Source organism: Austrofundulus limnaeus, unplaced genomic scaffold, assembly GCF_001266775.1.
Source record: "Austrofundulus limnaeus strain Quisiro unplaced genomic scaffold, Austrofundulus_limnaeus-1.0 Scaffold366, whole genome shotgun sequence".
Lineage (NCBI taxonomy): Eukaryota > Metazoa > Chordata > Actinopteri > Cyprinodontiformes > Rivulidae > Austrofundulus > Austrofundulus limnaeus.
Genome location: NW_013952768.1, coordinates 94,438 through 112,691, shown reverse-complemented (window position 1 = coordinate 112,691; position 18,254 = coordinate 94,438). Strand labels below are relative to the sequence as shown.

At 38.8% G+C, this 18,254-nt stretch overlaps 1 protein-coding gene across 1 annotated transcript in view; it reads right to left on the bottom strand.

The window, feature by feature from the left end:
- The window catches only part of LOC106528261 (furin-like protease kpc-1), a 288,666-nt gene that overhangs the window by 254,723 nt on the left and 15,689 nt on the right, over positions 1-18,254 (bottom strand). The window contains exon 2 of the mRNA XM_014023386.1: positions 15,998-16,173. Within this exon, the coding sequence (XP_013878840.1) occupies positions 15,998-16,168 (171 nt within the window). The 5' untranslated portion in view covers positions 16,169-16,173. The remainder of the gene's footprint in view (positions 1-15,997; positions 16,174-18,254) is intronic.

The window sequence follows — 18,254 nt, the reverse complement described above, 5'->3', positions numbered from 1 at the left end:
TTTTACCTGTTTCTCATTTCTGGGTCACTGTCCATATCCAGCAGAGGTGGGGGACACCCTGGACAGATCACAAGCCCATCACATGGAGACAAACAACCCTCCACACTCTCAGTCACACCGAGGGACAATTTAAAGTTACCAACTTTTGGACTGTGAGAGGAAACCTGGAGAACTCAGGGAAAACTCACGTAGGGAGAAGATGAAAACCCCACAGAGACCTCAGGTTGGGGGTGGGGTGTAACAGACCTTCTCACCATTAGACGACAGCTCTGAACACTGATCTGTGGTGCTGCCTTTCTGAAAATCTGAGTTATAGAAACCCTCAGGACCAACGTAGAAGAATATTAGAGCAAAACTCATGTTTTTTTTATTACAGGTAAATATTGCTCACTCTGTTGATTACAGGAATACTAAACAGTTTGTAAAGAAARGTGAATGTACAGTATAACTTTTTAACCAACACCTTGCCTTTAATTTGATTGACACTTTTCCTTTCAACTCAGTGGGATTAAAAAGAGGTTCAGAACTTTGCAAGCTTTCAAAACAAATGCACAGGTAAATGGACAACTGTACAAAAAAACAAACTTTTTTTTAAACTGGAACTGTCACTCAGAGTCATCGAAAAATGAGTCAATGATCCATAAAAATACAGAAGGAAACTTTCAACTGTGTGTTTCTGAAGTGTCACAAATGTGTCAACTTGACATTGTACTGGATGGGTCTGACATGCATTCAGACAACAGTGTGTGTATGGAAATTAGAGAGCAATTTCAAACCAACCAAAAACAAACACACWCACACACACGCACACACACACACACAGTCAGACACACAAATAGTTTTGCGCCCTGCCAGAGCAGGTTCACAGCAAAACAATATGAGGCCAATCAGAGGGCCATTGGTGTGGCTCTCCCCCTGCTAATGAAGGCACTTTGAAAAGGTAATCTAATTCGCCAGTTGCAATTAAGGCTGGGAGCGCCTTGTCACTATCAATTATCCACTCCTTCAGTCATGTTCTCCAGCACCAACACTCATCTGGCCTGACACACACAACTGTTAGACAAATCAACCCGATCAGCCAGCCACTAATCATGGGAACACTAATCACGGACAGTTACAGCACACACAAACATAACTTCACACACACACAAATGGTTTGCTTGAATCATTACACTATGACTRAAAGGCCTAGAATCATTTGAAGTGGTGCGTCCTGTTTTATATGGCAGAATTTTAAACTAATAATTTATGTTGAGAAGCAACAGAAATATTGACGCTTTGGTCAAATCTTGAACACAACTTTATGCACAATGTCCTGGTTACATCAACAAGCACTTAGAGTATGTGTTTAGCATGACGTTCAGCTATCGCATTAAATTTTAGTTCCATATGTTAAATTGRCTGACTTATAGWCATTTTGTTTTATAGTRTTGATCAGCTGTGGCAACCATCATGAACTGGACTGCAAGAGCTAATCAGTTGAAGATGTAYATCTAATAGACCTAAGATTTTCCTTAAATCCTGTTGACTGGTTGATGAGATTTGTTTCTAACTGACAGACACGCATGCATGTACACAAGCAAAAACACAATCGCTCGTGTTTCGTATTTATGCAGCAGGAGATGAAAAGTGGACAATTTTAAAAAACACAGCACACCTCCACGATGATAAAGATGTAAAATATACAAAGAGCTAATGATAGAAAACAACCAAGTGAAAAATGTAAGCAAGACAAATTTTTGTCATGGTAATGTCGCCTAAAAATAAATGAGATTGAACCAAAACAAAACAAAAAACTTGCTTCTGATGTTGCAAAGAGGCCCAGCCACACGCCCAAGTCGCAAGTACATCGATTTCGATTTTTTACCACAACCACACAGGATTCTGCACTCAGGGTGTCTTTTGTCGTTGCACTTCAACTAAGTGTTAATTTTTTGTTTGCTTAAAACATTTTGTATTCATATTTATTAAACAAGAGTACAACTGTTCTACATACAATTGAGTATGAGACACAGGTTCTGCTGGTCATATAATTAGAATATGAAAAAGTTGATAAATTTCAATAATTCTATTCAAAAAGTGAAACATGTATATTATTATACCTTATTCATTACACACAGACTGATATATTTCAACGTTTATTTATTTTAACTTTGATATAGCTGACAACTAATAAAAAATCCCAAAATGAGTATCTCAAAAAATTCCGTGAGTTTCAGGTGAACTCAGAGTTCACCTGAAACTCATCAGACTGAAGAAGTCTCTTGGAGGAGAGATGAAACGTTTCACTAAAGAAGAACCCATCCAGAGGACCTACTTATTTTTTCTTTTTGATTTTTTTTCTACCTGAATTGCTGAGCTGCATCAGRACATTTACCTATAATACATAACTCTGATAATTACATTAAAGTCTAGAATTTCAGAGTTAGTCTGAGTCTCCTCTGTTATTCAYAGGATTTTCATGCCACACCAGTCCTGAGAATAAGAAAAGCACAACTGAAGGGAGGGAGGGCTGGACGGAAAAAGCATAAAGCAWAAACAAAACCAAGCAGAGACATCCAGAGCCATTGATGCAGTGTGTGAGAGCTGTGTGAGGTAGTCCACCCTACAGAGAAAACAGCAGCATGTGTGTTCGCTGACAGCCCCACAGGGGCTGAGGACTCCACAGGCTCAACTGTGGAAAAACAGGAAGCAGCAAATGGAAAGGGGGGAGTCCGGATGATGAAAGGCTACTGCAGGGGGCTAAATAGGGTGAGCAGTTAAGCCTTGTTGGTTACAGTATTGGCAGGAAATGCAACAACAGAGAAGGGGTGTGAAAAGTTATGACGATCCAGCTTGAAGTGACAGAATCAAAACCACTGATGGGTTTTCAAAAATCAACAATTATCCTTTCAAAATACAGCAACCAGTTGTAATTTTAGAGGGAAATAATTGTCAATAAAATTGTTCCAGATGTTACTGTTGGATTATCATTATTAGAGGTCGACCAATACATCGGCCAGCCAATATTTTGGGCTGATATTGTTTTTATTGTTGTATATTTAAATGTTCTACATTGTTTGCATCTGTAAAATTGTTGTAAAGAGAGCAGRTATCAGAAGAAATGTTCTTTTCTTCTTTTTGTCATGTGTGTGTCTTCTTAGCCTGGCGCTTGCCTTCCTACGCAGCTCCGCTCAATTCTAGTTTCCCTTCACTGCTCCATCTGGGACTTCTCCCATTGAGATGGATTTTGCTGGCAGATTTTTAGCCGGGCCAATCAGAGAAGAGAACGTCAATTTTCTGTGCAGTGTCTGCTTGTAGTTTATTTTACCTGGGCCAATCAGCAAACAGAAGGAGGAGTTTTGAACGACGTCGACTTTCTGCGCAGTGTCTGCTAGTTATTTTAGCATACGGCAGTGGAGGAAGTGAATGAAGCCAGTCCGTGTTGATAAGGCTTCCAAATTAAAATAAATTTGTCTGACAAAGCAGCAGCTCTCATTTACAGTCGTCTCGTTCAGCTTGGTACTTCTCTCAGTAGAGTTGTTTACAGCACATGCGATTTCTGGTTAGCTYCTTAGCTTAGCCTCCGTCACAGCGACATACGTCATAGCCAACTGATCCAATCATTTTAAACTTCAGCAGAGACCATGCCTCCTGCAAGAATCACTTGTCTATGCATCAAGTCCAGACCCTTGTCCGAAGCAAAGTGAAGGACAGGGTCTGGTTTAMACCAGGCTAGTGTCTTCTTGAATGGGTGTTCTTAAATGTAATTTCATTGTGTTCCGTACAATGACAATAAAGGCATCATCAATCAACCAATCAAATCTGCAGCCAGTTGCTCATTAGGTTCACTATGGTAACCACATATCTGTCACTCCCTGACTGCAGTGTTCATGAGTCAGGCAGACAGAAACATGTGCATACAAGGTCTGGTTGCCACACATGTCAAAACAAAATAAACATGAAGATCATAAAATTGCACAAATTCATTGTGTAATAACCAAGATATTAAAATGACATATTAACTAGAACCCTTAAAAACTAGGGATATAACAATTAATTAAGAATCGATTAGTATTGATTATACTAATTGATTCACATCGATTCACATGGATGTGAATCAATTCATAAAATTAAAATAATCAATTTCATTGTTATTGTGTCTTTAAGAAAAAATCAGTTTGATACTTAATAACTTTTCATCACAAAAGGTTTTGTGATGATATTTTTATTTACTTAAAGTTATATTGTGTTACTAAGACAACAGACAGTAACACCTAGATACAAAGACAAAAATGCTGATGTTAAAAGAAAAAAATTTATTTGGTTATAAAATGGCTACAATTCATTTTGTTGAAAATAAAAATATGAAAAATAATCATATTTGTGAACTTAAAACTGTTAATCAAATACGGGTTTGAGTAAATCATTACATCACTATTAAAAACTCCTAATAAATAAAAACATTGCTGAATCAATGTATACTGTATTATCAGAGCTGGGCTGAATACTGGTTTGTATCGAAAAATTTAAAAAGTTTTATTATTCATTTCCACAAGTCATACAACTACTGTCCTGCAACATCTTCACTGGTTTCCCATCAAATCTGACATTTTCTACAAAATCCTGCTCCTCACCTTCAAAGTCCTCAACAAACTTGTAACCTCAGCATCTCACAGCATTTCTCCACATTACCACACCCACACTCTCAGGTCCTCCTTTGCCACCCAACTGACCCAACCAGCAGCATTACCTCTATTTAAGTTATGTTGTGTGTGATGTTTACATTGTTATGCTTCATTTTTGTTTTATTATTTTGTATTTTAATGCATTCAATGAAAGGTGTCAAACACAAGTGTCAAATACAATTTATTATTATTATTATTATTATTATTATTATTATTATTATTATTATTATTATTATTATTATTATTATTATTATTATTATTGTTGTTGTTGTTGTTGTTGTTGTTGTTTTATTCACATTTAAGATTAATATCTGTAAAATTGTTATATACATGTCTGTGTTGGCTAATGTCAGTTATCTGCTGTAGCCTTCTTGCAATAGATTGACTCTAAATGGTAATGAGTAATAATATTAGATCAACAGACTACTTCCTGAAAATTTCATTCAAATACATTCAGTGGTTCATGAGATACTTGCTAAAACACGAACAGGACTGATTCCATCAAATGCTAAACGTGAAGCAAAATTCTTGCTCCACAAGTATGTACTGCGATTAACTGTCAGCGACTACAACACCAAATTTTAGCTCAATATCTGTAAAATATTATAATATTTGTATGTGTAATGGATTGTAAAAAAWTTTTAAATAATTTCTCTATTTCTTCATTCAAGAAGACAGTACATGTATGTGATGTGTGTGCTTTTTTTTCTCCTCTCCTCTCTTGTCCACCATCATCTTTTATCTTCTTTATCTTTGTGTGTTTCCTTCTCTCTCTCTCCATTTCAATATTGAAGAGAGTTTTATTAAGGGCCAGGCTCAAATGTGCTGAGGCGCTCTCAGTAATTTTCCTACAAAGTGCTTTAATCCATCACACGGCCAACATGTGGCCTTTGCAACCATACATCATCTAAGCCCACAGAGAGAAACAGACGGAGTCGGAGCATAATTTCTGCTCTCCTACCACCTTCTACTTTCTCCTCTTCTCCTGCTTTACCTTTGTGTCCTGATGAAGCAACCCGCCTGGGAGGGAAACCACATCTTCCCCACATAGTCGGGACCTCTTTCCTTTTTCAAATGAAAGTGAGGTATGTGCAAAAAATGGAGAGTGAGGAGGGCGGTAAGCAAAGGGAAAATTAAAGTGATTGARATAGGTGTGAATGAATGAGTGAGTGTGTAAGGTTGAGAGAGAGAGAGAGAAAAAAAGATAAGGAAAATGGAGGAAAGCTTTTTGAAATAAAATAAATTGGTAACAAAAGCAGGTGATAGGGAGGCTGTGTGTTGGTGTGTGTAAGTATGTGTGTGTGTTTCTGCACATGCATGAGGAAACCAAAACCGGCACCAGAGGAGTGGGGATGAGAGAGAAAATAAGTGCCGCATTTCCCAGCATGCAGCTGGTTCAGTGTTGCCCTTTGTATTGCCCCCGGCCAACACCTGCTTCCATTTCGCTTCCTCCTCCACCCTCCGCGCAATGAGAAGCAGCAATGAACTCTGGGTCCCCTGACTAATGGAATGGGCCCTTGCTCCCAACCATTAGAGGATTGGTGTCCCTTTTGGCACCCCCATGTGCCCTACGGTATAGAAATATGTGAAGAAGGACTGAGGGAGGAGATAGTGGCAGGTTAGTCTTTTTGGTCAAACACACACACACACACACACACACACACACACACACACACACACACACAAACACACACACACCTGGTCATAACAGCCTAAAGTAATATAGCCAGAGAAAAGCTTGACATAGCTTAGCATCTGACTGAAGCTATGATAATTAAAGGTGGAGCATTCCATGAGAAAAACTTATCTCCTGCTGCCTTTCATGCCAGAGGTTTAAACTAAGATTATTTTATGTTAAGAACTGACTCAGTTGTAGCCATGTAGGTAAACCTTGAAAATAACTGTGTACACAAATTTTATGTGATATTGTTAAATCTCATGTGATTTCCCATAAACTGTTAGCGCTTAGCGTAGGGATGCATGATACACAGGTATTAACATCAGTGTCGGTCGATGTTGGTCATTTTTTAGCATACCCTATCAGCCCAATAAGTAAAACTGGGTCAATATTAACATCCAATGTTGATTTCCCACTTGTTGCTGTTTCTGTTTTGGGAGGGGACATGGTTGGTCGAGCAGTATCTGTTTGATCAGGATAGTGATAGTGATGCTGCACAGCCAGGAATAACTGAAGTGCAGAGCCATGTCAGAAGTCTGGTCGTTTTTTTTTTTTGTTTTTTTTTTTATTATTATTTTTTGGTTTTTGATACCTAGCTTCCCATGTGTTGCATAACATACAGCTCACAATATCAAATAAAAAAATTTAAGGACAATAACTATAGAACATCATAACTAAGGGAAATAGCTGGCATAATGAAAAAGGAGTAGAAGCATAGTTTATTATCGCTCACTTGTGTTCAGCTAAAATAATTATTCATACCTATATACATAACCAATTTTTACATACCTCTACAATATGCGGGTTTCCCTATCATTGCAGTCTCAATTTGTGATGTATCGACACATTTTTATACATTTTTTTAAACTGTCTGACATTTGGACTTTGAGATCCTTAAATTATTTCATAGCCTAACACTAGAAATAGATACACAGAAGCATTTCAAAGTTGTTCTCATGGTTAAGATTTAAAATTTATCCTCCCCTCTTAGATTGTACCCTCCCTCGCAGTTCTTAAATAAATATTGAATATTTTCTGGGTTTTACGGTATTGACAAAAAGCACAGCTGATGATTTAATGACCCGTCCAATAGTTTAGGAGATTTTTTTTCCCTTACAGACAATTATGGTTGACTCTAGAAGTTAATGTCAAGGTTTCTAGCAAATATCTAGTGTGATGAGTTGTGCCAAAAGTATGTGTTAAGAAAGCCAATCAGCTACAAACAACAAATATACTTGTTTATTTAGGTCAATATCTGTAAAACTGCTCATATTGCTTTTCTGTGGCAGCCATCTTGAATTGGGTTAAAGCCAAATGTTAATCAGTTGTTGTAGTCAACTCAATGAACGCTTTCTGAAAGTTTCACTACAATCTGACAGTGATAATGACATGTTTTGCTAATGTTACAGACAAACGAACATACGTAATTACAGACACAAGCAAAAATATGACCCTTTTGCCTTTGATAGCAGGCAATAAAAAAAACTGCACCAACATGAGCACTCAGAGAAGGAGATGCGTGAATATCTAGGACAGTGGCCCCAGCTGATTGAAAAGTGTTTGTGTGACTTCATTTAGCTGGTAAATCCAGCTCTCTGCCTCAATTACATCTGCTTTACTCAGATGGAATACACACCTCGAGTGTACAGAAGAAGAGCAGGGAGGAGAGGGGACGTGGGGGGCAAACCATGGAGCGGATTGAGGTTTGAATCTCTTGATGAGCTGATAGCACAGCATCCACAGACAGTGAGCCAAGCTGTGCCGCGCTAATATTATGCTAATGATATGGTAATGACATGCTAATCTGYCGACAGTATTCCACCTCAGCGGAGAGGAGGGAAAGTCTCTCACCATTGGCTGGAGACCAGGGACTTCCTGAAGTCAGAGTTCAGCACAGATCCTGCACACTCTCTCACTCTCTCTGCACCCCCTCCCCTATCTCCCTTTCTCTCTTGCACACACACGCACACACAAGGGAACTTAATTCTTGTGAAGCAGTGATTTCATCTTGAATAAAAGCAACAAAAACCAAAGACCTAATCTGCCTTTAATCGGATTTGCAAACTCTTAACTGAGCAAGAAACAATGTGTAAACAATGTGGCATTATGGGATGCAATTTAAAACTAGGTCGGCTGTAATGTGAGTAAGCCTGCGAGCTTTATCAACATGTAATATCAAGAAACCACGCTGTTGTTCTGCACTCACATAAAGAGAAACAGAAGATGTTCAGTTTTAGATGGAGATCAGCTTGTTTTTCTTTTTGCCAGGGGTGTGTGAACTTCATGCCACCATTACCCGCACAGTCACATTTGTAATAATAGAACAAGCTAACACACATACACACAACACAGCAACTGTTGTTGGATAATAATAATATATGATAGCCATTTTGCTCCTTGGAAATAAGATCATTTAGTATTTATTTGTCACTCAAAATGCAAAATTGGACAATTTTGTTTTACTCAATTGTGTGATTGTGTTCATTGGCCTGTCTGTTACCAAAATATCTCAGGGAGTATTTGACAAATTCTAACTTTCAGAAAGTCATAAAGAGCTGTACATTTTCAGCAGGTGCCATTCGCTTTCACACTGAAGAACCACTGAAGGAATCGACAAGAAAACCTCTGAAGAAGACACTGAGCGCAACTTCCTTCTTCACAAAATGTAACCAAACATGGAGTGATGTCAGATTTTAGTGGTTGTAGGATTCCTCTTTGGTTTTTGGCAAATGTGTCAAACAAACCCTCTTTAACAATGGCCTCAGTGTGAGCAGAAGACCTGAGAATATTGTTTTTCACACAAGGTGGCTGAGATGCTCTGTATGAAGTGGAGTGGAGTCCACTGAGTAGGAGCACATCCAACTTCATAGCAGTGATGTTCACCTTATACATACAGTACATCCAGCAAGGTATATGAGTAACTTTATTACAAATATTACTCAGAATACACTGTGTTAAAATCTACTTCTTCTACTTTTGGAGCAGTCTCCGGTCCGCTTGGCGTTCACACATGTAATCGAACTGAGTTCACTTCAACCGAACTGAGACCTAGGTTTTTAGGCAGACCAGAGTTTGCTTTTGTGGTCCGCATCAGAATTCAATTACATGTTCACCCCTCCCCAAACAAACCGGAGTTTCTTGGCATGAATACACYCTTAGTGGTAGTAGTAGTTGAGACTGATCCCAAACCCAAGATCTTTGTTTAAACTCAACTATTTAGAGACAGTTCTTTCCTTCTGCAAAATATCTCATCAAATCACTAGACTGATTTCACGTAAACCTTTAGAAAACGAAGTGAATATACCTCTACAACTGATTAACTTTTGGAGCATGCAAAATTTAAGATGGCTGACACCATCCTTCAAGTACGACTCATTGTTCAGATTGTTTGCATTTGCATTAAATGGGTTAACTGTTGAATGGAACTCTTACCTGTAAACAAAATATTTAACAAATTACTAGATGAATTTTAATGAAATTTCACTTTTAATCACATGTAAATTTACAACTGATTAACTTTTGGTTTCAATCTAATTCAAGATGGCTGCCAGCACAATTTCTCAGATATTGAGTTAAAAATTTGAAGTGGAAGTAGATGGGGTAGCTTGTGATATTTCATGAGATTTAAACAAAACTGCTAAAACTTCATCATTTTTCATCATAGGATGATCCAAAAACTTCAACATTAAAAGCGGCTGACAATCGGTTTTCCTTCAAGGAATACTGTCTTTAGCTTAAAGCAGTGGTTCCCAAACATTTTAGCTTTTGACCCACAAAATACCAGCAGCAGAAACCTGTGACCCCAGGTTTTGTTGGTTGATAAACATTGTTTTCACGTCAAATAAACAAGAACAAAATTACAATATTTATTATTCTCTTTTTGTCCATTTTAAGTACATTAACTTTACTCTTTTGTAACAACAAAGGTAAAAAAATGTTGTTAGTTGTAATGTTTTAATTAAGTAATTCAGAAAATCTTTTCAGGACCCCACCTTGATGTTTCGGGACCCCACTGTGGGTCCCGACCCCAACTTTGGGAACCACTGGCTTAAAGGACAAACTTGTTTTATTTTTTAAAATTTAGAAACAAAATGTCTAACAACAAAAGGAAACACTATAAAGACAAGCAGGAAATCTGTTGCGAGAGACAACTGCAAAAACCAACAACAATACATCACAGTAAATCTGTCYGTGTGGCATAAAGGCATTATCTCAGGTATTTTGCTTAGTTTTTTTTCTGTTCCATTTTATAGTTACAAAATGGAGATGTCAAGTCTGCACAATGAAGACATGCGCTGACATTTTCCTGGATGCTCTGCACTAAATCAAAAAGACCAACAATATGTTGAGTGCCAGCACAGAGACATTTGATTCTCTCTCCGCTCACGCAGCATTAGAGAGGGAATGCCAGCAAGCATCACAAACCTCCCAAGCTGGCACTGGGCTTGTCACACTTTTCATTCCACTTTAATGTGTTTTTTTTTTCAACTACACAGTATATCACAGTAAATTGTAAAGCCTCCGCTCCTTCTTAATGCACAATATTTGCTGCACGAAAGGCGCAAATCACAGGTGACACAATTAAAACAGGTTTGACTTAACAAAGGCGATTTAGTGTCGCTGACATTTAGCATCAGCCTCTGGTGACAGGTGTGCAAAGGAAGCCAGTCAGCATATTGGACCTGAGGGACGACTGACAGAGCTCATCCCTGGGTTTATTGTTACTGGATAGACACGTTTAGAGAACATGGTTAATGTAGATCCCTGGCAATATGCAACTTTTGGATTTCACTGCTGCATTCTTCTACTCATTTAACCAATTTGAACAGCAGTAGCTGACCCACCACCAAAAAATAATGACACACAACTATAATTTGTGAATAAAAATAAGAAAAATTCTAAAACGCAATTTTTTTGTGGATACATATTAAAACTGCATCAAGGGACTACAAATTAAAACTTGAAAGAGCCAAAAACAACAGAGGAAAAGCAGGAGTGCTCATGTGTGCATATACAGGGGACAATGAGAGGGAGAAACAGAGAGAGAGAGAGGAGCAAGAAGAAAGACACGGGTGTGGACTGTCCAATACATTCCTGATAAAAGGTCAAAGGCATGTTTTATTCATGATCCAGGCGGCAGCAGTAGCAGAGCAGCAGGGCCAARGTAACAATGAGCTGGCATCCCCGATCCCCAGAGAGGATGAAGCACACAGATCACACCAGGTTGGTAGGCACTCCCAATAACTCTATAGTCAATGCTGTCAAACTGCACGCACACCTTCCAGTATCACGTCTATAAACCTTTGAAGGACTGTATGACTAAACAAAAAAAGATCTTCACATAAGAGCAGCATTAAGATTTGTGATGTTATTGTTGAATACTGCAATATTGATATCAGTCATGATAAACCAGCATGTTCTGTCATCATGATGTTCACAACACTCTCCATGTGCTGGCTGAGGGCATTTWGGCAAATAGAGATCTGTTTGCCAAACATCATCATATCATTATCATTATCATCAGTTAGTGTGCTTTTAAAATCCTAGGAGTTATGTATGCTGTTAGTGGCAATTGCCCCCAGTAGGGTCTCCCATAGCAGATTAGTCCTGCCCAAGGTGACAGACAAAAAGTGACAAAGAATGATTCACAACATTTGTATGGACAGAAGACAGCAATGATGTCCCTCACTCAATCGTGGGTTGCCGAGGCCTAGCCCTGGAGCCAGGCCTGGGGAAGGTGTTTGTCGGCAAGCACCTGGTGACCAGGACTCTACCCATGGGCCCAGTTGGATTCAGCTTGAATGAGCTACATGGGTTCACTTATCTGATGATGCATCACCTGCAGAAGCGGCCAAACAGGTCCAGTGCACAGTGCTGTGGGTGGTAGCCCACAGATGAGATTTGGCGCCTGAGATGCCTGAGATTTGGCACTCGGATCATAGCTTAGCAAAGATGGCTCTTGGGACATGGACTGATAGTTCTCTGGTGAGGAAAGAGCCTGAGATTGAGKGTTAGGTTGAAGGGTATTAACTTGATATACTGTACATGGACTCACATCAATGCATGACATTGTTTCTAGAACCAGTTTCTTTAAGAGGATCTGGACCTGTTTCCTTTCTGGATTTGTCAACATTGAGACTGAGGCACCAGGCTCATAATTCCACTGCCCACATAGGTAGCATCTAAACTGGAGGGGCCTATGGCCTCTCTGATCTGAACACAAGAATTCTGTTCTGTTCTGTGATGATCTGCTGCCAAGTGCTTTGGGTGATCAAATGAAAAGATGAGCTGAGTTGTAAACTGATCACCACCTGATTGTGAGTTGGATCACATGACAGGGGAATATGCTTGACTGACCAGATAGACCAGACTGAGAAACTTGTCAGGTGATTGTAAACTCCCACCTATGATAAAATGTCAACTACATCTCATCAGAGACTTAGAGTCCAAGTGGGCCATGTTCTGCACTTTCTTTGTTAAGGTGATTGTTCTGAGCTTTGGTGCCTCTTGTAGCAGACATGCTCAAACCCAGTGGTGGATAAGGGAAGTTGTCAAACTGGTGGAGTCCTGTGGGACTTGTGAACAAGTACGACTCCACAGGCAGCTGACGGGTAGAGATGGGCCAAGCAGACTGCAGCCCTAGCAGTTACTGAGTCTAATGCTCAAATGTGAGAAAAGTTCAGTGATGTCTTCAGTTGGATCCAAGAAGATTCTTGCAAACCATCATAGGAAAGCAGTACTTTACCAACACTGTATATAGTGATGTGAGATGCTATAGATCAGGGGTGTCAAACTCCAGTCCTCGAGGGCCGCTATCCTGCATGTTTTAGAGGTTTTCCAGCTCCAACACACCTGATTCAGTGAWTGAATTAACTCTTCAAATTGGGCAGAAGCCTGTTAATCACCCAGCGATCAACATCAGGTGTGTTGGAGCAAGAAAACCTCTAAAACATGCAGGATAGCGGCCCTCGAGGACTGGAGTTTGACACCCCTGCTGTAGATCTTACCCAGTGGGATGTCATCAGGAGGTGGAAGAAATTCTTTGAGGATCTTCTCAATCCTTTAAAAATGTTTTTCATGGAGGAAGCTAAGTTTGGGGGCTTGGTTGGTCAGTCCTTTGGTGGATGAGGTCTGTCTTGAGTTCTTCAAGGCTCAGTGACTGAGTGGGCATCAAGGGGCTTTGGCACTGAATTGGTAGACTGAGGTGGTAGTTCCCATTTTCTGGGCAATGGTTGAGCCTCAAAGTCAGGAGGAACAATGCAGGTTCCATCGCTGCTGTGGAACACTGGACTAGCTCATTATCCWTATTAGGTTCCTCGAGGGGGCATGGGAGTTTGCTGGCATGATAGTCTATGTGTTCAATGGTCATGGAGAAGTCCTTCAACCATATTCATGAGAGGAGGGCCGGTTCAGTGACCTCATGTCTCCAATTGATGCGGTCCTGCTGGCATCACAGTGCTATGATCTCCGGCGCTCACTGGAGAGGTTCAGAGCCATGTGTGAAGCAGCTGGGATGAGGATTAGCACCTCCAAACCTGAGGCCAATGTACTCAGTCAGAAAACAGTTGACTGCCCTCTCCACATTGGAAGTGAGATCCTGTCGCAAGTGGAGGAGTTGTATTAATTTGGGGCTTTGTTTTGAAGTGAAGGAAGAATGTGTTGTTAGATCAGTAATTGTATTGGTACAGTATCTGCGGCATTGCAGACTCTGTGCTCGTCCATTGTGATGAAAAGGAAGCTAAACTGCAAGACAAAGCTTCCTGTTTTCTGGTTAGTCTACAGTTCTACTCTCACCACAACCTGACTCCAAAAAAAAGCAGCAGAGAATGGATGGATTAATAATTGGACAACTAAAACTGAATCTAAAAGAGGGAATGTTTAAAGACACTGATTCAGAATTTTATTGATCTCTCATCTTTGTGTCACAGCATAAAGCATATATACAAAACTATGAAGTTTTAAAAAAAATGTAAATAAAAGATTTTACCAGTTCATGATGCCAATGCACAAACTCTGGAGCCCTTTACGTATTATGGTGATGCACAATCAGTACTCACGCTAGGTCTTTTTCCTGGTTGTTTGGACTGTAGCTAATTCAGTGTATCTTCAGCTATTTCAGCCATTCAGGCTATCAAAACATTCAGCTTGTTTAGCTACGACATGTCAYATTTCTACCTCTAACGTAACCTACCAGAGGACATATTTTTCTTGTGTTTACAATTAGCATCTAGATTGTAAGCTTTAAGCGTACACTCCTCACATTGTTTCCTGTTTTTGTTGTAATTTTCTGGCAGAGTTACAGCACAATATACAGGCTTGGCATTGTTCTTATAGCATTTTGTGTCATCTTGTGTCATTTTTAGTGTTTCTGTGTGGATGAAGACAGTTCTACAAAACAGTGCTGTATTTACAAAAATATTTTTAGAGACAGCAACTAAAACTGTTTCAAAGATTGTATTTCTATGTAGACAAGGTTTATGTTCAATTTTTATTTTTTACCACAGAATGCTTGCACACACTTTTAAGCTGTCTAAGCTTTCCACCTTTTTTTTTTTCAAATTAACATCCTACTCCCACTTTCTGCTTTTTATAAAGTTTATACAACAAAAGATAGATTTTGTCTGCTTAGATTATTACAAAATGAAGCACCAAAAACCTCCATTTGGGCTTTACAGAAGAAAGTTGATGCCTGTTGGTATTTCAGGTAGTGTTTCCATTAGTAGTTAGTGGTTTGAATTATTGTTTTAAAAAGAAAAAGCTCCTTATTACATTACAGCTTTTCGTATTTATCTAAGTGCTTCAGTGTGCCATCTTCTGCTGCCACAAAGAATTCCTTATATTGTGTTTAATAAAAAAAAATACAAGATATCCTAATAACTTGCATTATTTAGCAAATGTTACTTTCATATAGAAGTTAAATATTTCCATTCTAAATCCATGAAAGGAAACAATCAAAGCAGGAACAGGATTTCATAATTTAATTTAATTTTATTTAATTTAAATTAATTAATTAATTAATACAAGTTATGTCTAAATACGTCATAACACCAAACACTTCTTGAACTTTTTCTATCAGAATTTAACGCACCTAATTCAGACCTGCCTCGTGGCCTCGTTTCAAGTGAAACCAAAAACATTTTTAAGAGAGCTGACACACTTTCAGATTCAACAACCAAAGTAACCTTTGGAGTATTGATGTGGATAAATCACATCCAGTCCTCTGAGAAATGGAAAGATTTCAGCATGACAGATTAAAACTCAGAGAAACAGTTAAAGACCCAATCATCTCCAGTGGCATTCATTCGGAGCCATCACCATGTAGGAAATTTTTCTCACACACAAGATAATTTGGCTGCTGATAATTTTGTGAACATGTGTATGAGTCTCCTTTATTGGGAGCATATTATGTGGCTTCTTGTATGTGTGTTTGTCTATGTGTGTGTGTGTGTGTGTTACCCTGTGCGTCTTTGATCAGATTTGAAATATTCAGAAACGCTGCTGTGATTTGATGAAAGTCAGATATCTCTCAAGTAGGAAATAGAAGTCAGCACTTTGGCAGCTCTTGAAAAGAAAAAAACCCCTCAGTGACAGGATTCTGCAGCTGCAGCCCCATAGGTGGAGGCAATAACAGGAGATTTAAACATGCACTGACCCGTTGTATGAACTCCAGTCTGTGCTGCTCGGCCAGAGCTCTGACAGCCCGGGTGCCTCCGTCCATTTGAACGACATAGAAGACATGGCGGTTGGTCTCACAATGCCCCTCTGTGGTCGCATGTTTGCTCTGCAGCAGGCAGCAACACAGCAGCACAAGTGCACTGAACATCAAGCCTTTCATGGGAGAAGAGAAAACAGTGAGGTTTAAAGTCATTTAATAAAACTTRTTTTTGTGTTTCATGTAAGATACAAACACCTCACATTGTTTATTACTGAATAATATTCAACCCTTTTTATAGGAGTCTTACAAAACACAAAACTGCATCAAACAGTAAACAAAAGCAGTATTGCTACATTACTTATCTTTATCAAAATTATTTTCTTATGATGAAAGAGAAGTTTTATATTTATTTCATGGTGGAATTTTATTCAACCAACAGTTCAAATCACAAAGCTAATCAGATTGTAATTAATTATTGAAAGCCTAGGAATCCTGCCACCGTTTTTCATGCCAGAGTTCCGACTAAAACCATCATATGAAAATGAAGGAGTTAGATGTGTTGGTCATGTGTTCATGCAATATTGTGATATCTCATGTGACAGTGGGAGTATGTGTTGTGAGTACTTCTTTTCAACCACACCAAGTAGCTCTATGTTTGTAATATTTACTAAAGTATAGCCATTTTTGTGTAGGCAAAGACTGATTGGCAGATATCTTAATTTGGTTGACTCCAAAGGTTAATCAGTTAACGTTGTATGTCTAATAATTACTTTCTAAGAGTGCCATTTAATCGGATATTTTGGTAACAGACACACTGGGTTGACATCAATAGTTAAAGCCAAGGTTTTAAGCAAAGTCACTCAATGTTTTGTACTCAAAGTATGTGTTGTGGATTACTCTCAGCTACTATCWCCCCAAGTTTTAGCTCAATGGGGCTCTTCACCCAGGCTTTTTTTAGACTACTCACGTGACTCAACACCTGTGCRTGTACAAACTTTCAAGCAGCTCCATTGGTTTTATTCAGTGCTCAGTTCCAGATATAAAATATTGTTACAACAGTTGGTTCCAAATATTAATGGCAAAGTTTTAGACACAGATCTTGTGTGATCAGTTTGCACTTAAAGCATAAATTGGGAGTCAGTTTTAGTTACAACCACTCCAGATTTTAGCTCAATATTTTCAAAATTGGTTGCTTTATAGCATTTTTGTGCTTGCTAAGATTGCCTTGATGTGGCGACCATCTTGAAAAGGCTAATATGTTGTAGATGTCCATCCTTTGATTACTTTCTGAAAGCGTCAATAAAACTTCTTCAGGGATTCATGAGTTGGCTCCAACAGTTAATGTTAAAGTTTTAGGAAAAAATCTCACTCAATGAGTAGCATTTAAACTTTGTGTTTTGAATGACTGTCAGCTACAACCAGACCTAATTTTAGCATTGTCAACTGTAAATTGAGTCAGTCAATAAAAGTATTCTTGGTAAGGCTGCATCATTTATCTCTCGTAAGAAAAAAGCAAAATTTACCATTTATTACAAAATTTATTCAATTAACAATCAAAAACCCAAAGAAAACAGATATAACTTTTTAAAAAAGCATGATTGAATCTGGTGTGACTAAACAAGCATTACTCTGACTGAAAAAATGACAGAAATCATGTGTTTCAACACTAAACACCTGACTTCATTTTCTCACAGCAAACTGATGTGCATCAATATTTTAGCACAAAGAATACCCTCACTTGTCCTTCTTTGTCTCAATATCAAACTAACTTATATTTGTTTATGTGGAAAAACACCTACAGGATGTTAGTTATTTCTTTAAATACCAACTAAGTGCATAAAGGATTCTAAATAGTGTGAGACTTAGCAGAGTAATGGTGATGGCGATACAATTTGCCCACAGCCACCTCCTCTGTACTTCAGTAATAAATCCACAGCGGCTGCCACTTACATGATGTGAACCACCCACCTGTAGTCACACAGGCTTAAATATCCAGGAGAAATCTCTCACCCTGTGCGATGAAAACCAAAACTCTGAGATCAGGGGGGGCCCCAAGCAAGACAGCGTGCACTTTCTCCAGTCCCCAACCCACACATTTAATCTGCTGGCATTGTTGCAAATACTTTTGAGAAGGAAAAACTGCAGAGGTCACGCTGTGTGAACTGACTTCCCTGTTTAAGCGAAATAGGAACAACATCAGTGTGTGTGTGTGTGTGTGTGTGTGTGTGTGTGTGTGTGTGTGTGTGTGTGTGTG